Source organism: Manihot esculenta, chromosome 6 (genome assembly GCF_001659605.2).
Source record: "Manihot esculenta cultivar AM560-2 chromosome 6, M.esculenta_v8, whole genome shotgun sequence".
Classification (NCBI taxonomy): Eukaryota; Viridiplantae; Streptophyta; class Magnoliopsida; order Malpighiales; family Euphorbiaceae; genus Manihot; species Manihot esculenta.
This window is the reverse complement of record NC_035166.2, coordinates 890,655-914,241: the sequence shown is the minus strand read 5'-3', so window position 1 is coordinate 914,241 and position 23,587 is coordinate 890,655. Positions and strand designations below refer to the sequence as shown.

At 31.5% G+C, this 23,587-nt stretch overlaps 2 protein-coding genes across 6 annotated transcripts; both read left to right on the top strand.

Annotated features, from left to right (window-relative positions):
* Window positions 1-764: 764 nt before the first annotated feature.
* Window positions 765-5,471, top strand: LOC110618106. Its single transcript, XM_021761155.2, has 7 exons — window positions 765-804; window positions 1,013-1,115; window positions 1,198-1,317; window positions 3,002-3,162; window positions 3,336-3,425; window positions 3,752-3,910; window positions 5,218-5,471. Exons 3-7 carry the CDS (start codon window positions 1,200-1,202, stop codon window positions 5,314-5,316), a joined length of 627 nt encoding a protein of 208 aa, XP_021616847.1. The 5' UTR covers window positions 765-804; window positions 1,013-1,115; window positions 1,198-1,199; the 3' UTR covers window positions 5,317-5,471.
* Window positions 5,472-9,808: 4,337 nt separating this feature from the next.
* On the top strand, window positions 9,809-23,287 carry LOC110617711. 5 transcript variants are annotated; one of them, XM_021760677.2, is made up of 11 exons: window positions 9,809-10,501; window positions 11,102-11,359; window positions 14,900-15,142; window positions 15,321-15,470; window positions 15,630-16,873; window positions 19,687-19,760; window positions 19,863-19,944; window positions 20,019-20,144; window positions 20,297-20,400; window positions 21,811-21,968; window positions 22,803-23,287. In XM_021760677.2, exons 1-11 carry the CDS (start codon window positions 10,055-10,057, stop codon window positions 23,040-23,042), a joined length of 3,126 nt encoding a protein of 1,041 aa, XP_021616369.1. In that variant the 5' UTR covers window positions 9,809-10,054; the 3' UTR covers window positions 23,043-23,287. The 5 variants fall into 5 exon arrangements, 3 of the variants coding, with proteins under 3 accessions (XP_021616369.1, XP_021616368.1, XP_021616370.1); XM_021760676.2 differs by having other exon boundaries at window positions 14,882-15,142; XM_021760678.2 differs by lacking the exon at window positions 22,803-23,287 and having other exon boundaries at window positions 9,810-10,501; window positions 14,882-15,142; window positions 20,307-20,400; window positions 21,811-21,948.
* Window positions 23,288-23,587: the final 300 nt, after the last annotated feature.

Genomic DNA, 23,587 nt, shown 5'->3' with positions numbered 1-23,587 from the left:
GATTAAGCATGTGATGTCAATTGTCGAGTAGCAAGATTGAGCGAGATGGTGATATAGCATCACAAGGGAGGGAAATTAAGTTTGTGTTATGGATGTTTTTCATAAGATTATGCATGGAATTAGATTGATCCACATGGATGATTTATTTCAATTTTCTAATATATTATATTACTAGTCTTTATATATAATATAGCTTAATTTTAAAACATGTTATTTTTAAAATGTTTGTTAATTTTTTAAGTAGGGAACAGAGGAGGCATCAAGAAGCACATGCAACCATAGCCTATGAATTTGGTAACTCAAAAGAAAAGTCCATCATTCATAGTCCTCTTGGCAAGCATTCCTTTATAGGTTAGAGAACCTAGTAGCATAGAGAGAAGCAAAAGATCATGACATGAGCAAAGAAAAAACCATGAAGGGAGAAGATTAGACTTCCAACAGTACTGCAGATGACATTTTACTATGCTTCTAGACATTGGTGTACCTCCTATCTCCTTCAACAACATATAGATCCTCCTCTTTAAAACATGCATATAAAGCACTACAAAGAACCAAAACGGAAAGAGATAACAAGCCACCCAAATCATCACTATGCTAAAGATTTGGGTGTCAAAACAATGGACAAAAACACTAGAGGCTCTCAGTAAGAAGCATGAATCTGTACCTTAAAAAATCAATAACTATTTACAATCTCTATTTGAAGAAGGAAGAGTAAACCCACATTCAGGTAGAAGAGAAAGACCCCTCCATTCATAGAGATCAAGAAATCTCTATTTGAAGAAGGAAGAGCAAACCCACATTCAGGTAGAAGAGAAAGACCCCCTCCATTCATAGAGATAAAGAAAGACTGCACGCTGGCGAAAAAAAACGAGAGATTAGGCTATTAGAAAATCATGGGCCAAATTCATCTCTTGGCATCCTAGAAATAAGCTTATGTTTCTTAGCATACATGATTTATACTCGACGACGTGGCGTTTTGCATGACCTAGTATTTTTTGTCTTTGTTCGTTAGCGGCAGTATCCAATACTAGCTAATTACAAGATAAAGCGAGGGACTTTTAGAGGACGAGATCACTTCCAGCTACTCCTTCACTTCTTACTCAATCCTCATCCAGGTAGTGAAGTATGAATTGTTCCCCTTTCTTTTCCCCCTTTTAATGGAGTTTTAGCTTGATTGAGATCACTGGTCTTGTGCAGGTATGACTTCTCTTTTGCATGGATATTCAAATTGCAGCATTTTATTCAGAAATAGAGCAATTTCCTATGTGGGTATTTCAACTATTCCATTATTGCACTTGAGTGCTCGAGATTTCCAAGGTGAGTGAGTTTCTCTATGGTTTCTATTCAATACTTCAATTCTGGTGATTTCCTTTCTCTCTTATGGTGATTAAGGGGCTTGGTTGCTTTGAATCGTTCAATTGTTATCCTTTTCAATCCTTTTATGGTGCTAGGTTGATGGATGCTTTGCAAGATTTTTTTTTTTTCAGTTTCACTAACTAAAGTTGCTTTTGATGAAGGATTTAATTGATGGCAATTTGCAGTATTTGAAATGGGTCAGTGGAACTGTTAAGTTTTGCTATTCAGAGATTTTTAGATGAATGGATTGAATTTGATTTACTGTTTGAAATAAGTTTAATAAGATTGATAAATCCTAGGTTTTTCTTAGCCGAATAAACTAATGAGTATGAACCAAAAAATGTTTGTGGATGAATTTTTATTACTTACTGGAGAAAAAAGAGTAATTTCAGACACACAGTTTTGTTGAAAATGTGTATCTTACTTAACTTCTTTATAGGCTTAACTCTCTGTTATACAATTTGAACAAAAATATCCAATTCAAATTGATATAATGTACCAAATCAGCTATAGCAAAGAATTGGAAGAAAATATGTAGCAAGGAGGAGTAAGCAAATTGGCTTAAGCCATTTTGGTGGAGGCAACCAAAACTCTAAATGATATTTATTTGCACCCTTGGATCGGAGAATTCACATGGAATTAGATCATGTCATATTTTAGGATAGATAAATCATGGTGGGCAATGCCACAGTGGGCCAAACCTATGTGGTTTCATGTGCTAGTAAAAAGATCTAGACCTGTAGAGCCAAGCCGAAAAAGAAGACGTCAAGCTCTTAATGGGCTATCACACGCAATACAAGTGATAACTGGACCTTTGAACTTAAATCTAGTCCAGTTGCACTTGTGGGGGGAGTGTTGGGGTATCTGACATCAGTTTCTAACAAAGAATTGGAAGAAAATATTTAGCGAGGAGGAGCCAAGCCAAATTGGCTTAAGCTATTTTTGGTAAAGCAACTCCAAGCTCAATACACAAATTCGAACTGATAGTCATCCGCATACTCCAAGTCTGAGAATCTCACACAAATGATTTTTTATTTCAGGTTCTCCATCCAATTCCAATACAATGCAGTAGAAGTAGAACCACCTACTAAAATGTCTAAACATAGCTTGAATCATAAGAGTAATGGAGTTCAGAAAACTTTTCCAGAGGCTCACAATTTTGCCATCATATTGTTAATTTGTTATGTAGTTTGATTGTAATGTAATGTAATTAGTTTTGTTGCTTGGATGTCTATCCTTTATTTACTAAACTTTGTTCTTTTATATGCGGAACGATGCAAATACCTTTATATTTCATGACTAGGGCTTTGAATAAATTTTTTTTTAAAAAAAAATGGCAAAGACTATATGCTTGTAGTTGGTTTTAGAAGTAAAATGTAGATTTTATAGTTTAGGAATGAGCAAGCCAAGCCTTTAAAGAGTTTAGGCATGTCTTTGCCAAACTGAGTTTTCGCCTATGGCTTGAGCGACTTATGAACTCTTCTAACTTTTCATGCTGACTTCACTAGGCATTATGCAATTATTTGTTGATAATCATAGTTGATATTTTTAAGCAAAATAATTATTACTTTTGCATCAAGGCTTCCATTGTTGCTTTAACTCAGGAACTTCTTATCTGATTATATTTACCAATTGAATTATCCAGGAAGATTAATTTCAAACAACTTCTATAGAAGGGTCACATTCTCTTTTCCAAGAGAAGGATCCAGGAGAATGATGTCAAAGAAAGTTAAATTTATTATCCCTAGAAGTAGCAGCTCCTCAGACTCCAGTAGCAATGAAGATGGTTCCTCTGGTCAAGGCAAGGCATGTACGAGCGGCTAGTGTGAATGGAATTGTTTCTTTTCCCATTGATGTCTTGTGATTATTTTCGTCTAATTCGTTTCTTGTAATTTAGTTCTATTGACCTAGATCCCAAATATCACTTTTATTCTGCTCTATTGAAGTGGACATTTTTGCTCTCGTCTTTTACCCTGCAGCAGACGCCTTTTGGATACACTAGGAAGGATGTTTTATTGATTGGAGTTGGAGTTACCGTTCTAGGCATTGGACTGAAAAGTGGGTTGGAGGTATCCTTCCTTTCTTATATTATTATTCCGGATTACAGTTTCCTCTGTTTCTGCTTTCCTTTATTGATGTTCCAATTTGATGTTCTCTGTTGACTGAGAAACTATGGTTAAATACATCTAAATAAGTGCTCTAGGAACTGATGAAGTGATATCTGAGTGAAATATTTGATGTAGCCAATCTCTCATTATTACCTATATTCTATGGTAGTTAATTTCTTCATTCCACACATTTGCCTGAATTCTTTTACCAAATTACAGGGAAATTACTGCATTGGCATTGTTCTTCAAGTAACCTTAATTTCTGTTATTGTTTTTGCTTTTTGCAGTTTGCTGGAGTGGATTCTTTACAAGCAGGGAATGTTGTTCAGTTGGTACTGGTTTTGGGCCTAACAGTTGGATGGATTTCAACATATATCTTTAGGGTCTCAAACAAGGAAATGACATATGCTCAACAACTGCGCGACTACGAAAACAAAGTCATGCAGGTACAGTCTGTTTGGATTTGTCTTCCCATGTCTAGGAAAATTAGTACTTGTTTGTGAATTAATTAAGCAAATGCTATGTTATTATGTATTTTAAAATTCTGAGTCTGTTCAGAAACTGAACATTTAAGCATAGTCATTGAAGTTGCATCACTTTCAGTGGAAAATCAAAATGATTTGAATATTTGATAGTGTTCTGCAGAACTCTATATTTTAGCCATTTGTTTTTGTGTTAATCTATATGGCGTCAGAAAATATAGGAAGTCACTTAGAAAACAGTAGTTCACATTGGAAGCAGCACTTTGTCAAGAAGAGTGGCAAAGGGTGCATATGTAAATGCTAAAATGGGGCGTCTCATGCAATGGGGGCGTGCTTTTTATTTATTTATTTAATTTTAGGGGAAATTACAAAAGAATACTTTGTGGTTTTGCCTGTTTTTCACTTATAGATCTAAGGTTCACTTTGTGACAAAGTAGTACACCGTTAGCAAATAACTCCATTTTGGGAGACGTCGTCTGTTTTTGCTGATGTGGCATTTTAAAATTATTTATTAAAAAGAATTAGAAAATATCAAAAATAATTATAAAATGCCACATTAGCAAGAAAGAGTTGGCGTCTTCGAAAATGGCACCATTTGTGCTAACGTTGTGTTAACATAGGGTACTACTTTGTCATGAAGTGAACATTAGACCTTTAAGTGAAAAATATGCGAACAACATGGTACTTTTTTGTGTTTTCCTCAAATTTTTGTGTAGGAAGTCACTTCACCACATTCTTGTGAGACCTAGAATCTGGGTGTATACTTCTTTCGATATTTGCAAAAACCATGTCATGGAAAATTCATGAAAATTGCATTTTGCGCTGTAAGAGCCTAACTCTAACTGGTCCAAATGATTTCTAAACTGTTTTCACTGGGTTCAAATTGGTTAATCCGAGTTATTATGATAGTTTTGAGCTTGGTTATACATGTAACTTTATTTTCGCTTAACGCCGTTGAAGAGGAAAGCAGTTGGACATTTCGTGCACCATATCAGTTTAAGTGGAATTGCTGTGATTACTAATGATTGACATATCGTATCACACATCTTGATTGGCACTCTTCAAGAACGTTATCCCTTTCTTTAGATTGACATTGAGTTCCCCTTCTTGCTGAAATTATCAAAGTCAGGCTCAATTTGTTTGCAGAAAAAACTGAGGCTATATGTATAATATTCGTGTTCCTGTCTCTTGAATAAAATCTGATGTGTTGTGGTTAATATCCTGCCATATTGCTCTCTAATATAAAATTGGATCTTACCGTGGTTTTCCAGAAGCGGTTAGAAGGTTTGACAGAAGCAGAATTAGAAGCATTGCTTGAACAAGTGGAGGAAGAGAAGAAACGCCTAGCCAATGGTGAGCAGATTAATTGAATATGAACTTAGCTCAATTAAGCTTCATGTCCATCAAAATCCGTGCATGATAATCAATTATGTTGCCTACTGGCTACTGCTATGAGAGAATCTATTTACAAAACCCTAATTTTACCTTCTGAATATGAAATGTACATATTTTTGTTAGCGTGTAATTTTGTAGCTGCAGTATTATTGAGCGTTTCTTTCATAGTACTATGAGGTCCAGTAGCTTTGGGAGGCTAAATGCTAAGTTTTCACCCTGTAGTTGTTGGAAAGGATTAATTTAGTCTAAAATTTAACTTCTTTTTTTTTCCAAATTAGTCAAGAAGTTTCAATTTGAGCCAAAAAAAAAAAATCTAAATTCTTAATTTATTGACTTAAATAAAAAAATAATCATAATATAAATTTCATGATTTTTGGACTAAATTCCTTCATTTTTTTTTATTTATCTTCATTTTTTAGCTTAATTTCAAACTTTCATGCTGATTTGGACTAAAATTAAAAAAAAAGAAGGGCTAAAATTGAATTTCACCAACAGGTAGATGGTTGAAATTGAGGTTTAAATTCACAATTTGGCTCTGGTTGTAATTGTGGTGAAGTAAAAAGATGGTTTGGAACTGCTGCATGGAAAAAAAAACCTGCATTTAAAAAAGGCTATTTTACTGTTTTGGAGTTTTTATGGCTAAAATATATCAAATTTAGGCCCTATATAAAATATTTTACAGGAAAATAATTTTTAAATTTTTTTTTTTTTGGTGTCTGAGTATTTAAATAAATCAGTTAAGAAATTATATTTCTGGTTAAGGCAAAAATTAAGTAATTTTTTAATAAAATAATTTTAAAAAAATTATATTCTGAATTTTGATAATTTGATAATCTTATTAACAACGTGAATTCTATCTTATTAACACATCCTTTTGGAAAATAAGTTTGTTTTAAATATTTTTTTAAAAATATTTTTTACATAAGATTTTCTATAAAAATAAATAAATCCTTAAATTATAATTAAAAATTAAAGATTTTAAATAAATAATTTTGAGATATTACTTTTGTCAACAGTTTTGATAGAAATGCCAAACAGAATTAAAATTAAACCTTTTCTGCATGGATAATAATAATCTACCAAAAATAAGAAAAAAAAAAGTTGATCCCTATTACAAGACAATGTAGCTTAAATTCGTTAATAAGATTTATGGGTATTAATAATTAATTTTAATTAGTATAAAATTTTAAAATATTTTTAAATTAAGATTTAAACATTGTTTATTTGTGAAAAATAATTTATATTTAAAAAATATTTTTATAAAAATATTTTTATGATAATTTATTTTTTATTATTTAATTTTAACTTTAAAAATAAAATATATTAATAAATTTATATATAAAATTCTTAATAAAATATTTCAGAAAATGACTTAAAAAGAGAGTTAAAAAGATAATTTTTTTTCTTTAATTAAGAAAATATTTTTTTTATTTTTTAATATTTTAAATATTAAAAAATATAAAAATATATTTTTTTATAAAATAAATAAAACCTTAATTGATCGGTCCATTTAAATTGAACTAAATTTTGATCCAATAAACAATTGGATACCTTTCATAAGAGAACTTATAATTTATAAATAAATTAATTTAATATATATTTCTTTAAATTAAAAAATTTATTTTATAATATAATCCATTAAATTAAATTTATTTTATAATATAAATCCTAAATTCTATGAAATTAGGAACTTATAATTTTTATTTAATAGTAGGTTTTTAAATTAATTGGTTAATTGTAACATTTATTAAATTAAAAAATATATATTTCTTTCTCATTTCTATTATTTAATTATTTTTTAATATTTTTAATAAAAAACAAATAGATTATTTGATTGATTTTTTAAAAAATTAAAAAATTAATTAAATATTATACATGAGAATACATACATATATTTATATATATAATAAGGGTCGGTTAGTAAATTAATTTAAAAGCCATCACAGGTGAAATTGACTTTCATATTATTCAAATAAAAATTAAAAAAAAATATATTACAAAATGAAATGTATATGGTTTATTGTTAGAACTTCAAAATTAATATAGTGTCTGTGTACATTAGGCTAATCAAATTAATTTGATTGATGGACCATTTTAATGAATTTTTTATTTTTTATATTTATTTAATATTTTAAAATTTAATTAAAATATTTTAATTTTAATTATAATATAATCTTTTTATATTATTAAAAATAATATACTATTAATCGATTTTATTTAATTTTATTATTTTTTTATAAAAATTAAAAATAATTAAAATTTTTAAAAATAAAAAATAAATTTAATTAAAAAATTAAAATTTTAAATTAATTTTATTTTATTTTTTTCTAATTTAAATCGAATACTATTCTGAAAATAGAATTAAATGATCCTTAATTGTTAAGAAAACTTAATATAAAGGCCAATATTGCTGAAACCTAATGTTAATGATTAAATCAATTATTTCTCGAAATAAAGAGGCCAAAGTGTTGATTATGCATAACCTATAAATTAAAAAAAAAATCAATATTTAATCTAAATAAAATTTATTTATTTAAGTGTGATATTATTATAAATTAAATTTCATAAAAAGAAACTTAACAACTCTTAAATTATTTACATTAATTTTAATATAAATGTTTAAATTAAAAATACTATTATTCACATTTTTGTATAAAATTTTAATTAAAATATTATTACTTAAAAACACTAAATATAAATATTCAACTTTATGAAAGCAAATTTAAATATTTACATTAAAAAACACATTATAATTAATTTTGGACGAATTAATTTTAATATAAACATTTAATTTGAGAGAGTTATCCTCATTTTTATGTAAAATAAACGTTTAATTTGGATGAAACGTTAATGTGAGCATTTTAATTAATAATAACGACGACGTATCTCTCAATCTTTGAGTACGCAGATGCAGCTGTGCATGTTATCCAGGTGTCTCTATCACACGATCACTCGGATGTGATTTTGTCACAAATTAATAAAAAAAAAATTATTAAATTTTAAATTTTTTTAAATTTATTATTTTTATTTTAAATTATTAAATTAAAATATCTCTATATTTTATAAAATTAATTAATTTTTTAAAAAATTACAATTTAATCTCTATAATATAAAAATTTCACTAATTAATTATTTAATTATAAAAAATTAATTTTTTAATATTTTAAAAAATCTATTAATTAATAAATATTTTATTATTTAATTTTTATAATTTTAAAAAAATTATTAATTAATTTTACTAATTATTTTTTTATATAAAAAATATTTTAAATTTTTTTATAATATTTAATAATTAAAATTAATGAATAGATTTTAAGATATTTTTAAAAATAAAAAAATAACTAATAAATTTTTATGTTCTTATTAAGTAAGTAATAACTTTTTATTTTTATAAAAAATGTTTAACTCGTTTAAATTATTGTAGAAGAAATTAAATAATTTAAATAATTTAAATTGTAAAAATTAAATAATATATATAATTAAAATTATAAAGTCTAAATAAAATAAATATTCAAAGCTGTTATTTTTCTTAATAAAATAAATAAAAAGTTTGATTCTACAAAATATTAAAACGTTTTAATAGAATGATTTTTGAATAAAAGTAAAGTAATTATTTTTTTTATAAATAAAAACTCTATAAAAATAAATTAAATATTTTTTTATTTATTTTTTATGATAATTAAAAGATTTATTAAATTATTTTTATTTTACTTAATTATAACAATATATATATATTAATAAATATTTAATTTAATAATTAATCCATAATTTTAAAAAAATAGTATCGATTAAAGTAAATGAATATATTATAAATAAATTATAGACTAAAAAATGTGATTACTATTAAAAAATTTAACAAATATTATTAGCTTTATATTATTTTGTTAAGTGGATATAAAATTGATGCATACTTAATAATCATGAAAAATAATAATATCCATAAAAAGAGAAAAATGATAATTACAATAATTAATATTTTTATTTTAATTAATAAAACGAAAGTGTTATATAGACACTCAAAAACGTGACGTTGGCTAACATTTCCCATAAAATAATAAGTATATATTTATAAGAGGTAAAAAGAAAGAAAATTTACTATTTATTTTTTTAATATAAAAAAATTATTAATTTACTATTTAATTTTAAAAAATATATTAAAATATTGTTAAAATTTTTTAAAAATTTATTAATTAATTTTTCTCTATAATAAAAAATTAATTAATTGTTTTCTCAATTTTATAAAAATTTTATTAACTAATTTTTTATATTAAAATATTTTAATTTTTATATAACATTTAAGAATTAAAATTAACATAAAAATTAATATACTAGCGTTTTTAAATGTGAAAAAACATTTTAATATTTTTTTAAAATTTATGAATTAATTAATAAATTTTTTATATTATAAGGTTCAAATAATAATTTTACACTGAGGAATCCTATATATAGACAGATATGGAGTTGAGTTAATAACTTACTTTAAACAAATTGCAAAGTCTAATCCAATCATTAGATTTACGCCCCAAAGACAATCCCCAGAACTAAATGACTCTCCTTGACTCTCTCAGAAGAAACGTCTCTATCTCTGTCTCTGTCTCTGTCACTCTCGGCCGTGGCCGTTTCTTTCTTCTCCCCGTTCCCTCCCAAGCCTCCATTCTTTCTCTAAATCTCTCTCGTATGTCCCTTGTTCCACTTCACTGATCCTTCTCCTTCATGCTCATGGCGATTGTTACCGGAGATCGATACCTTGAGAAGCTTGTTAATTTTGTCGAACACCATGCAGGCTCTTTGATTGATGGCTCCTTAGTTCTTAAAGTTAATCCTGCTGGTCTTCACTACGTACAATCCAGGCTTGACGCTCTTCACGAGCTCGAGAGTCTTCTTTCTGGTGCGCCTGTCGACTATCTTCGTGCTTACATTTCTGACCTTGGTGACCACCGTGCACTTGAGCAGCTCCGTCGTATTCTTAGGTTTCTTCCTTCTCTTAAGGTTGTTTCTGTTTTGCCACCGCCTATTCGTGATCCTACTCCGCTTTGTTTATTGCGGTTTGAGAGATTGAAGGTTTTGGAGCTTAGAGGTTGTGATTTGTCCACCTCGGCGGCTAGAGGTTTGCTTGAGTTGAGGCATACTTTGGAGAAGATCATTTGTCACAATTCGACTGTGAGTTTAAGCAGTTTCCTTTTTCCTCTCTAGTGCAACATTCTATTGTTTTGGCTTCCAAGTTGCAATAACAGTCTGTTGAAGTTGAAATGCCAGAGAATCGGATAATGCATTATGGCTTTTATTGTAAATGCAAACAGAAGCAATTGACCGGGGCTTGGGGGGGGGGGGGGGAGAAAGAGCGAAAGATTTGTGTTATTGTAGTTATGCTCCGTTGAAGAAGAGGATATTGTTTGATAGAGCTCTAATGGAAAGTGGGGTTCAATTGTAGCAAACCAAAACTCCGAATGTATTGCTTGTTATTGTTGTGTTACTGCATGTGGCATCAATTGTGGCGGGCAGTTGTTTAATAAGATCTGAAGGAGGCAGGTGTCACGATTATACTTAATGAAACACAGTTTGCGTGCCATTATTTACTGAGCACTCAAACGACATGCTTTTCTTGCTAATTAGATTCTTTTTTGATGTTGGTTTTTGCTTTCTCGGTCACGCTTCCTTAAATAATGTTATTTTGTTACGATTGCCTTTTGTTTCATTTTATTTTCATGTGCAAATTAGTATTTGATACTTATCTTTTTTTTCCTTCTTTTCTCAATTTAGGATGCTCTACGGCATGTGTTTGCGAGTAGGATTGCCGAGATAAAGAAGTCTCCGCAATGGAACCGGTTGTCATTTGTATCATGCGCATTGAATCGCTTGGTTCTGATGGATGAGTCTTTGCAACTTCTTCCTGCTGTTGAAACTCTTGACTTGAGTAGAAATAAGTTTGAAAAGGTGGATAATCTATGGAAGTGCACGAAATTGAAGCACCTGGACCTTGGGTTCAATCATTTGAGAACGGTTGCACCCTGTATTGAGGTAGGATTCAGCGAACTGTTCTTTAACTAGTAATTTACCTAAATGCTTTTGGCTGCTTAAAAATCTTTTCGCTTATGTGTTCATTACAAATTACTTTTCAGTTTATTATATGCTAGATTTTCTTTTTCAGTTGCAAATGTTGCAACAACATATATGCATCCCAATATCTACCTTGAGAGTTTAGCCACTCCTGCTAGAGTAAATTATTTAAAATTCATGCCATGAATGAAAAAGATGTTCTAAACATGTTGAAACTTGATCCTATAAGGAGTTAAGTGCTTTAGTGGGGGATCCAAGCCTCCAACTCTGTGAATCCGCAGAGGCTAATTTGTTTGAATGTCCACATAAAGGATTAATTGAGCTGTTTTTCCTATTTAGATGGCATCATTCTAAATTTCTTTGTCAGCTAAATGACCTAATCTTGAGAACTCTAGAAGTTCAAGGGACAGCCAACTCTTTGTTGCATTATTGAATTTATGTTCACTAGTAGAGGATGAGCAAGTTTTGGAGGAACACAGGTAATGAAATCCCAGTTTGAGCATCACAAAATTGACTAAAGTTGGGTGTGAGCTTTCGCTAAACTCAAGCCCAAGCCACGGCTAGGTTGGTCATTGTTTCTTTGCGTTATTTATGTTGCAGCTATGGCCTTCCTGCTGAATTTATATAAACAAGGTTTTTAAGATAAAAATTAGGGAATATTACTATTTAGTCCCTCGGCATGGCAAAACTAACTAGTTAGTCTCTATGTTTTAAAAAATACACTAAATAGTCCATGTAGTTTGAAAAACTCAACTAAAAGATCTCTCCTATTAAGTTTTGGCATCATTACTATTAGTCTATACAGTAAAAAAGAGAGAAATTAATAGTAATGATGAAAAATTAACAGTAACAGTAGTAAAACTTAGCGGAAGGGACCATTTAGTTGAGTTTTCAAACTGCAGGACTATTTAGTGTATTTTTGAAAATACAGGGACTAACTAGTTAGTTTGCCATACCACAGAGACTAAATAGTAATTTTCCAAAAAAATATGAATTTCATTTAATGAGTATTATGTTATAGCAGAGAAAATAGGATTTTAGAATGAAATTGGATAATTGTGTTTGAAAGTTGGAGGATACATGGTGATAAAATTTCAATTCTAGATGACATTTTTCAATCATTTAGTGAGAAAGAATGATTTTTTTTAAAATGAATTGCACCCTTTTGAATATATTAGAAGGGGCTTGAACTCACTTCAAAAAATGGTAAATAGAAGTATAACTAATTTTAGTGTTTGGGTGTATGTGCAAATTTAGAGTCCTACTTTGAATACAAGAAATTAGCATAACAGATAGATATGGAAGTTTCACAACCTAGTGGCTTGAGTTTTTCGTTTGAAGGTTGTTTTGACACATTTACTGACCTTCTTTCTTCAGTTTTCCTCTTTATAAGGATTGCTATTAGAGCTTCATACACAATACAAATAAATGGTATTAAAGCCAATAATTTGTGGGAGTTAGGACAACTGATGGCATGTTGTGGGATAGGATAATGTAGCGGGCTGTGGCATTAATGTTCACAAATGGTGAATAATGATGTCCCAAATGACCCTTTTGAGACTTGGACAATAGCCTAGCAGCCTGGTGGAGTTTAATTGCATAAGGCATATTGTAGAGGGAGGGTGTGCACTGTGCACATGAGAAGTGATGTATGTCACAACCTAGGTGGACAAGCATATTTCACAACCTATAAGAGAAAGATGGCTTGTAATATGAGTTCTATGATGGAGAAGTGGATCTTGGTAATTGGTATGACAAGCCTTTCTGGTTGAAAATATTGCAACGAGAGCTTCATTTGGCATCCATGGTTGTTTCAAATATTTACTTTATCTTTAAGTACTTGTGCCCTTTATGATTAAAGACACTTGGATATGGGTACAAACCAATTATTTTAAAGACATTTTTAAATTTGTGGAAGAGTATATGAGAAATTTTATAGAGTAGTTGAGATGAACTCCTCCTCGTAAGACTGTGACTAAATTTAAGTATTTAATATTAGCTGCTTTCTAGTGCATTTGTTCTCATTTAAGCTTCTGTAACACCCAGCTAAAACTGACCCAAAAATTTTTTTGAACCTACCTTCCACTTGACTCAAAATAGTTAAATCAAGTTATCTAGTCGTTTGAGCTCGCTGTATAGAAACTCTATGTATCCCCTATATCTCAATTCTCGTCAATGTGGGATGACTATCCCACATTATTCCCCACTCAATTTTGTGACATCTTCATTACAGTTATGTTGTATTGAATCAAGTATAATTACTAAGTCAAAATTGAACCTTCATGTACTATGGTTCGCTAGTGTCTCGGGTGATTGCACTTGGTTCCATAGGTATCCTTTTCCTTGCCGGTCCAGTGGCTCTAATACTAATTGTAACAACCCAGTTAAAACTGGCCTAAATAACTTTTTGGACCCACTTTCCACCTACCTCAAAATGCTAGTTTACTCGCCATATATAAACCTTATATATCCCTTATATCTCGTCGATCTGGAACAAGTATCCCCAATTATTTAGGACTAACCAAAGTAATAATGTTTTATATAGTCCTAAAATGGGCACAATGGAGGGAAAAGGGTACATACTTGCTCCCAACTAGTGTGGAATTTGGATCAAATCGAGTTATAGCCAAGTTTTACTTTTGAACAATTTCCCATATCGTATTATTCAATATTATCATGAGTCCAAGTAACACACTTCACGTTCTAGCGCTTGTGGAATTATATATTTTGATGGATTTGTGGCTTTAATTTCAACTTTTGTCTTCTACCATGTGGATTTGACTCCATAGTAGTAGGTACTTGGTGACATGAAATGGTTTGGTAATTAACTTGGGTTACCCAAAAGGACTCTGAGAATTTTATTTAGAAAATTTATTTGTTGACATTTTTTCTTAAATTAGACTATTAAGTACTAACTAGGTCAGAAAAAAATGTTCATGTTGATAATTTCTCATGTAGAAAGTTCCCACTTTCTCTTTCTCTCAATATTGCTTGCTTGCAAGGTACATGGATAATTGATGCTACCTGCTACCAGATTATGCTAACTTGTGGTCACGCCTCTAAAGACAATAATACATGGGTAAAACTTACTTAGGCCCAGTCTAGACCCAAGGCAAACATGTGGGTCTCATTTAATTTTTATACGGAGGAATCCACATGTTTGTGTCTTGGGTCCATAATCGACCGGGTCTAGGCAAGAGTTCCCTATAATACACCAACTGAAATACACAAACTGAAGTTGATTGCTGTATTATGATGCATCTCAAATGCTTAAGTACAGGTATGTTGTTTAATTTAAAAAACTCCTATATTCAAATGCTGTAACTTGGGAGCCTTATTTAATTGTTTTTACCAGAATGATCCTATTATGGAACTTTCTAAAAGATATAATAGTACAGTGACATGTTCTGTTGTTTGAATCTGAAAGTTTTCATTCCAGCATCAATTTTCACTTTAGGAGTTATCACTAGACCCATATGCCAGTGTTGTTGGATTATGCAGGTCTCATGTCATATTGTTAAACTTGTCTTGAGGAACAATGCTCTAACTACATTACGTGGGCTTGAAAAGTTGAAGTCACTTGAAGGGCTTGATGTCTCCTACAATATTATTTCCAAATTTTCAGAACTGGAGTGCCTTGCAAGCCTCACATCCCTACAGAATTTGTGGTTAGAAGGAAATCCATTGTGTTGTGCTAGATGGTATCGAGCACAAGTATTCAGCTATTTTTCTCATTTAGATACCGTAAGTAATGGCCTATTAGTAATCTTTCATTTTAACTTCTTGGATTATACTTGGACATTTGTTATTTATTCTTGGTTAGGCTGTGATATCAAAATGTTGTATTACATTACTTGATTCTAAATTCATCATTCCTAAACCTGTAACTTTATCTACCATTTGCTGGTATGCGGCTGGTTAGTTGAAGTTGGATGACAGAGAAATCAGCAGAAGGGAGATTTGGAAGAGGCAAATTATCATTGCCAGCAGGCAGAAGCGACCTTCCAGCTATGGATTTTATTGTCCTGCAAAAGATGATGCTCAAGACGAGGGTTGTACCATCAGAAAAAAGGTAGGTGATTTTGTTGGAGTTCAGATTTGAAGGATGTCACTTTTGGTTCTGAATATCTAATGGCATAGCTTGAGCCTGTTATATGAATAATGTGCATATCTTTGTGCTCATCTATTCCTTTGTTGTTATTGATCTAAATAGTTGTGACATTGCATGCAGAGAAAAGTATCTCGACTTGCTGCAATTGAAAGAGGAGAAGAGAATACATACTTTTCTTCTGACCAGGAGTCGCCATCATGTAATAATGATCTTCAAAGCAAAGAGGAGAATGGCATATCTGATAATGAAGCTGATATAGTTGATTTGATTAACAGAGTTGAACTCATGAAGAGAAAGGATTCTATTCTTTGGTTGCGGGATGTTAAAGAGTGGATGGATCATGAATCTGAGAATTCTGTTGATGGGGGTATGCATAGCAGAGCCACATTGCATCATGTGAAGGAAAATCATCTGAAAAGGACAAACGACAAGCATGATTGTGAAGGTTCAAGAAATGCCCGTAATTCTCTTTATGCCTCAGGGGATGAAACTAGTACAGATGGCTTGGAATCTGATGCTTCCTTTGGTGGTATGTCTTTACCTGACATGGGGAGAACAAGACAGAAGTATAAAAAATCTCATTCCCATGAAAGTTTAACCATACCAGGAGACCATGGAGTTGTTGAAACTGGCAGCCTATCATCATCGACTGTCATAGATGATAGAATAGAGTCTCATTTCTCCTCTGTTTACCCTGGGTCCCCTCCCCATTATCAGGCGGACATTCTGCATCATCGCCACAACTTGATGGAAGAAATTTTGCAGCTATCTACAGATTCCTATTCAGTGGTTTCTTCTGATAGTGATACCAGCTCTAGTGAAGATGATATATATGAATATGAGCATTTAGCACATGAAGATCGGTTAAAAAATGAAGAATACTTGCATTCGAATATCGGAGTGCTGCGGGATAATCAAAGGTATTTGCTTGATTCACATGATTTACAAACATCGATTAGAACTGAAAGTTCTTCTACTGGTGGTGAAATTGCTCAATTTGCTGATGAAGAGGTGGATTATTTGGAGAAGACAAAAAGCAAAAGGGGACCAAGAAGAAGAGTTATTTCACTTTCACTAGCAGGGAATTGGGTTAACAAGACAGGGACATCAGGAACACCAAGGGTTGAGATGGATACTAGTGTAGCTAATGAAGGAGATGAGCAAGGCAAACAAATTGCTGATAAGGAAAAGTTTCAGAAAAGTGCGGTTAAAACTCCAGCAGTTACAAATATTGGTAGATTTTCTGATGATTTTGTTGAGAAGTATTTTAATGCAAATGTTGCAGATTCCAGAATTAATGAGACCTGTAGGCATTATCTGCATTGCAATTGTGTAATTGAGCCGGAATCCTTGTACAAAGAAAGGTAAACATTGTGTGCTCACATGAAAATGAATTAATGTTATACATATGTAATTTTTCAAATATGAAGTCATTATACTTAAATCTGTAATAGTTATAATGCACGAGTTAGTATGATATTGCACACGTGCACACACTCTACTCTCCCGCCTCCTCCCCATATTATTGATTGATTTTTGATCTGTTCCTGAGTTTTCTGAATTTGATGGGCATCCTTACCGTGCCAGATATCTGCTACATGCTTATTGATTGACAAGGGCATTTACTTTCTTATGTGATCTAATTGTTATCTTCTCTAGAAGCTCAATGTTAAGAAAGTTGTTGGTGGGATATGTTTGTACTTTATATTACTTATATTCCTTTCTTTTTCATTTTTGATGATGACGATAGGGTTAAATGCAAAAAAAAAAAAAATGTAGTTTGTAGATTTTTGCAATTCTAATCCATACTAAAAGAAAGACCAATTAGACCCTGTAGTTTTTAACGATTATCAATTGTACATCACCATTGATAAATCCATTAATCCACTAATGAAGATGCCACGTCAATGCCACATAATAATGCTATGTGAGCCGGGACAACTGCCAAAAAAACCTGTACTTTTCAAACTTTTGCAATTCTACCTCATACTATAAAAATTACCAATTAAACCATGAACTTTTTAAGCTTACCAAATCTACTCAACTATTGAGAAAATTGTTATGTCATAATAAAGATACTATGTAACTATGCTGCATCTATTCCATTCGACTTCTAAAATAATTCTCTAAATTGTTATTCCCTCAAATAATTGCTGAACCACTCATATAAAATATAGAATATTGGCTGAGAAGTGAATTAAGGATTATTTGAGGGAGTGAAAGTGTAGAAAATTATTTTTGAGGTTGACTGGAAATGTTGTGACATTGTTATTGAGCAAAAATTCTGTAATTTTGCAATTTTTTTCTCCCATGCTATAAAAATTACCAAGTCAACCCTGAACTCTTGCATCCTTATCAATTCTGCCTCATGCCACATCAATTTCGATCGACTCCTAAAATAATTCCCTATTAATTTCTAATTTACTTCTCAACAAGCACTTAGTGTGGTACAGAAGTGATTTAGTGATTATTTTAGGCCATGCAAGTTAGGGAATTAGTTTAGGGGTTGACTGGGCTGATGTGGCATGGTTATGTGGTGCCCTTGGTAGTATCATAATAGTTTTCTCAATTGTAGGGTAGAATTAGTAAGTGTTAGGGTTTAATTAGTAATTTTTGTAGATGGGATAGAATTGCAAAAATTGATAAGGTATATATTATTTTTTCAGTTGTCCCTGCTTGGGTGGCATTATTACAGGGTGATGACGTGACATCTGTAATAGTGGATTAATAGTTGTATTAATGGTGGGATACAATTTGATGATAGTTAAAAAGTATAGGGCTTGATTGATATTTTTTTAGCATAGGAAAGAATTGCAAACATATTTGCAAAGTATAGAATCTCTTTGGCATTTATCTCTTGATAATAATATATTTTTAAAGTTTGTCATGCTTTCTATTAATGGAAGCCTATGGTAGCATATGAAGCAGATTGCTTCTTTTACTATCTATGTAATTGAGCTTATTAGTCATCAACATAATGAATCAATTTTCAATGCTAACATTAATATGTTTAAAGAGTCAGTTTCGCCACTGCATAAACCACTAGTTGAATGTAAATCATGGATGAGAAATTTGTAAAATTGTGGGTACATTACTCACTCTGATGGCCCAGCTTAGGGGTATATAAAAGTAAGTTACCTTATCTTAATTTATAGCATAAAACGTCCTGATTTTTAATTTAAGCAACACAAAACACTTTATGACCTTCAGAAGCCAGTTTTAGGTTATTTTGGAATAAATTTCAGAGATGACACTTGAACTTATGAATATAAAACAATAAGGTCCCTTAGTTTTTATTTATAACACAGAACTCCCTAATCTAATCTTTAATTTAATTGACATAAAAGTCCTTTAACCTTTACCAGCTATTTTCCAAGTTCCATTATTGCTGATGTGACTCTTCTATATGTAGTAAAGTTTATACCTCCTCTCTTTATATCCTCCAAGTAGCCTTCATAATATATATATATATATGTCTCTGTTGACCTTATTTTTTCTCCTATCTGCTTATCATTGTTCTCCTCTCTTGGGCAGTCTGTCACTGTGAGCCAAAGAGAGGAGAGATAATGAGAGAGAGAGAGAACAAGGGGGTAAAAATAGGTTTGAGAGAGAATATATATATATATATATATATATGAATACTAATGTGGAGGATATAAAAGAGATGATAAATGAAATTTATTGCCCTATGGAAGAGTCATGCCAACAACTCTGAAACTGGCTGCTAAAATTTAAAGAGGACTTTTGTGTTAACAAAATTAAAGATTAGAGGGTCCATGTTACAAATTAAGGTACTTACTGTTATATACTTATAAGTTCAAGTTCTGCCTATAAATTTTACCCCAAAATGACCTAGAAATCGACTATTGAAGCTCAGAGGGGGGCTTGTTAGTTTTTACTTAAATTAAAGATCAGATTTTGTGTTATAACTTAAAGATGAAGGGCCGTACTGTTATATACCCCTAAGTTGAGATACCATTACTGTAACTCCTGTAAAATTGTCAAGGTTGCATGTATCTGTTGCCTTTTGTCATCTAGATTATAGCGACTTACGAGGCATCTGTGACACTAAGTGGGTGCTTGATACCTTACTTTGCTAGTAAAATCTGTTTTTCATCTTTGCTTGATATTTTAATAGTTGCAGTGCAAATTTCTGCATTTTTATTCTTTGATGCAGAGAAGTAGCTTTGTTGCTGAGCAGTGCAAACAAGTTGTATGTGCTACTCATTGGTGTAGCATTTGATGGTTCAGGTTAGTTGTTATCAAGTTATTCAGAGGAGACCTACTTCTCATTCACTGTCATTTGATTGTTATGTGGATGAAGTTGAACATTATAAGTTGGAAGTTTTGCAGGAAATATTTTGAGTTTACTGGGTTGGCACAGGGTTGAAGATGTGAAAGAAATTTTGGTTGGTTTAGGACTTCAGGTTGTGAGGTTAGTGATTTCTGGTCTGTCATCATTATTCACTGGACATTTCCTAAACTGTTTAGCATTCTATTGTTGGATAGGGTATGCATTGAGAGGGGAGCAACCTACCTTTTTCTAACAAGGAGCATTGAGAAATCACAACAATTACTTTACACGCTACAAGCTTTTGGTCCATGCGCAGCGAATGACAAATGCATATTAAGAAGGTAATGTATCTCATGCTCTTTAAATATAACTTGAAGTATAATGTGGTTGAAATTGAATTTGCTTTAAATTATATCCATGTTTTGTATTTGAAAAACGTTTGTTTTTCCCTCTGTTATATGATAGACTGGGATTTTGGTTATTTATATGGCAGTTTGGAGCAGGTTCAGGTTGAGTTGTTTCGGAAACAAATTTGTGGAGGTTCAAAAATGAGCATATTCCAATATGCTATGGTGCTTTCTAGGGACAAAGATAAAGGTATACTTCTCAATAATTATTTTTAATTCAATTTTATCATAAAATTTAGTAAATGGCCCACTATTCATGGACCTGTGAATATTTATATAGCAAGCAGACCTAGCATTTTTTCATTTGGATTTGCAAATATCTCAAAACAGATAAAATTTAGGAAAGACATACTATATTTATATGGTGCATGTTGATCAACTCTGTATAGAAGTTTCTCTAACTGTTGAATACTTATTGGGATTCATGATTCATTAAGCTGATTTATGCTTTTATGATTTACGTCTGCATGCCAAAAAGCATAGTAGCGGACTTACTAGCTGAGCCAAAGCCGAAAAATTTTTAGGAGAGGAACTCTAGAATATAAAGTAGATGGAAGTGATTGTCTTGGTATTAGGCAATAGGCATGTGTGTTAGGCGTGGAGGGGCAAACAATCAAACATTATCATCATCAAAACGTGCATCATATGAGTTCCTAGTGATGGCTGTAATTATGAGAACTTTCATATGCAGTTTGTTTACATGTATATCCTCATTATCATTTTTGAACAATTTGTGCAATCAGTGGAATGGATCTGATTTTTCCTTACCTACTGTGGATATTTTATGCTATGACTAAAAGTGACTGAAGGTTTGAAGTTTTTTACACCAAAAGAGGAAAAAGATAAATTCTGTTTTTATTTTATATTCAAGGTGCCCTTGGCGCAATTGGGGGAGAGGGTGCCCTTGGCACAATTGGGGGAGAGGCTGAATGAATTTAGCCTGCCCTTGAGTATTCCGTGATTTGAACGATAAGTGCCCTTGGCGCAATTGGGGGAGAGGCTGAATGAATTTAGCCTGCCCTTGAGTATCCATGATTTGAACGATAAACATTGTAGACACCCATGCATGATTTGATAAAATCAATCCAGTTTTGTTTTTAATTTCATCAATAACACTGATTCTATTGTAGTTGCTGAATTCAATGGAAACTTAATTTTTGCTTGGATGAAATTCGAACAAATTAGAGTAAGCTTAATCTGTATGGAAGTCTGACATGTAAGGGATAGTTTATTAATCATAAACCCTTCATTCCCTTACAAAAAAAAATCATAAACCTTTTGATCTGTGTAAAAAACTGTAACTTTGATTATTTGTTCAATTGTTCGAACATAGTTATCTATCAAGATGGATGATGAGAATATCTTGTGCATAACTTTGAATTGAAACATTCCTTGCCCAAATATTTTTTAAGGCCTGTGGCAGCCATTACAACCGTCACCTATTCAGAGAGAAGGGTAAGGGTGCTGTCAATGTCTGCTACTTGTGGGATGCCTCAACATTGATTGTTGATTTTGCGTGCATACCTTACTTCTTTCTTTCTTTTTTTCCCTACTAACTTTGGGTTTTTCACACATGGCATGGATCAAACTCTTGAATCAGAGGAATCATGGCTTCCAAGATCACTTTTCATAAGTGGAGCACATGTTTTTCTGTGTGGTGAAGAACTTAAGCAGTTCAAATATCCTTTAGCAGATGCATCTACCTCCCCATATTTCTCCCTTGATTGGTGTTGCTGCATCACTGATGTATCTAAGCTGGTAACTTGTCACTTAATCTTTTCCTTTCATTTTATTTGCAGAAATTTTCTTACTTCTATACTGCAATTTCTCCTTTGTGACAAACTAACCGGTTCAGGTCCTGTCTGAAAATCACTTATACAATTCTATTCTTTTCTTATTTATTTATTTTTATATAGTTGAGAGAGAGAACGAGATGTTTGAGATCCCATTTTTTCCTTGGAACTAATCCTATTCTGTAGCAAAGTTAGACCCACTTTTGCGAATTGTATTTGAGCATTCCTTAGAAAAATTACTATTTAGTCCATGTGATATCGAAAAATTCATTAGTTAGTCTCTTGATTTTTAAAAATATATTAAAATATTGTAGAAAAGTCTAAAATGTTCTCAATGCGGAAAGACTAATTAGTAGTCATTTTTACAAAACTGAAAAACTAACTAACGAGTTTTTTCATATCATAGAAATTAAATAGTAAAACACTGGCTAAAACTAACCGAAGAATTAGTTAGTAGATTTTTTAAAACCTTTGAGACGTTTTAATTTATTTTTCAAAACCAATGAACTAATTAATGAGGTTTCAGTATCACAGAAATTTTCCTATTTAGAATATGCTGATTGACCATTCTTTCCTAAGAAGCTGGTTTTGGTCAAAAGACTACCCACACCACAGCCCCAAACAGGAAGGCTTAGGATCTGATTTCATTAAATTAGACAATAAACGGATGTGAATAATCTATCACCAGTTTCACACTCTTCTCCATTATTATCTCCCTTACTTGTCCCATCAGTTGGCGGCACAAATCACTGGAGGTGGAAAATAATGCTAATCGAAGATTACAATTCTAATTTCTCAGGTCATTGAGAGCCGGGAGAGTCTGATATTGACCTTAATTCTTGAGCATGCTACAAGAAAATTGTGTTCCTCATCAAAGGCTCACAAGGACATTGCAACCATTGATAAGGAAAATACAGGCAGCTCTTTGACATCGAAGCTCAAGTGGTTCTCTGAAGAGAGTCTGTTCAATTTTCTGGCATTGTTGAGTGCAATTCATTCAGGTGTAACTACTTCTGCTCTGCTCGTAACATGTGTATAGTTGTAGGGACTGGTCATTTGTATATTACTCGTTTCATATTTGTTCATTCTTTCGGTGTAGCTTTTCTTCTTTTTTATTTTTTTCTTTCTTGATTTAATTAATTTTTAGTTTCATGTATTTTAGTATGGCAATTCAATAGCTTTCCTTGCTTATGATTCTTTTATTTGTGTATTCTTTCTTTTATGATGTACAAATTGTACAGTAACGTAAAGAAAAATTAAGGTTAGCTGGTGATATTTTGTTTTGTGTTTGTGTCTGCACAAGATGATAAGTTTAAGCCATAATTGCAATGGCCATGTTTCATATTTTAATCCATTCCTTCAACCTCTAAAACGCTTGCCGAACAGCGCCTTAATAGGGTGAATTTGAACTGGCAAATTCCATTTCGAGTAAAAGATGAAATCGTTATGATTGTAACTCTTCGAATTTTGAATAAGGTATTACCCGATTTCAGTTTTATTTCTCATTGGCGACATCTAATATATTTAATTGCTATCCAGAAAGAAAAACAGCTCTTTAAATGTATTAATTAAAAAGGATTAAAA

Bases quoted from the DNA above. Each gene is read 5' to 3' on its own strand.
- LOC110618106 (XM_021761155.2), top strand. From the start codon at position 1,200: ATGACTTCTCTTTTGCATGGATATTCAAATTGCAGCATTTTATTCAGA. The intron at 3,163-3,335 runs GCATGTACGAGC...TTTACCCTGCAG, and splicing joins GTTCCTCTGGTCAAGGCAAG to CAGACGCCTTTTGGATACAC. The intron at 3,911-5,217 runs GTACAGTCTGTT...GTGGTTTTCCAG, and splicing joins ACGAAAACAAAGTCATGCAG to AAGCGGTTAGAAGGTTTGAC.
- LOC110617711 (XM_021760676.2), top strand. From the start codon at position 10,055: ATGCTCATGGCGATTGTTACCGGAGATCGATACCTTGAGAAGCTTGTT. The intron at 15,143-15,320 runs GTAAGTAATGGC...GCGGCTGGTTAG, and splicing joins ATTTTTCTCATTTAGATACC to TTGAAGTTGGATGACAGAGA. The intron at 16,874-19,686 runs GTAAACATTGTG...TCTTTGATGCAG, and splicing joins GAATCCTTGTACAAAGAAAG to AGAAGTAGCTTTGTTGCTGA.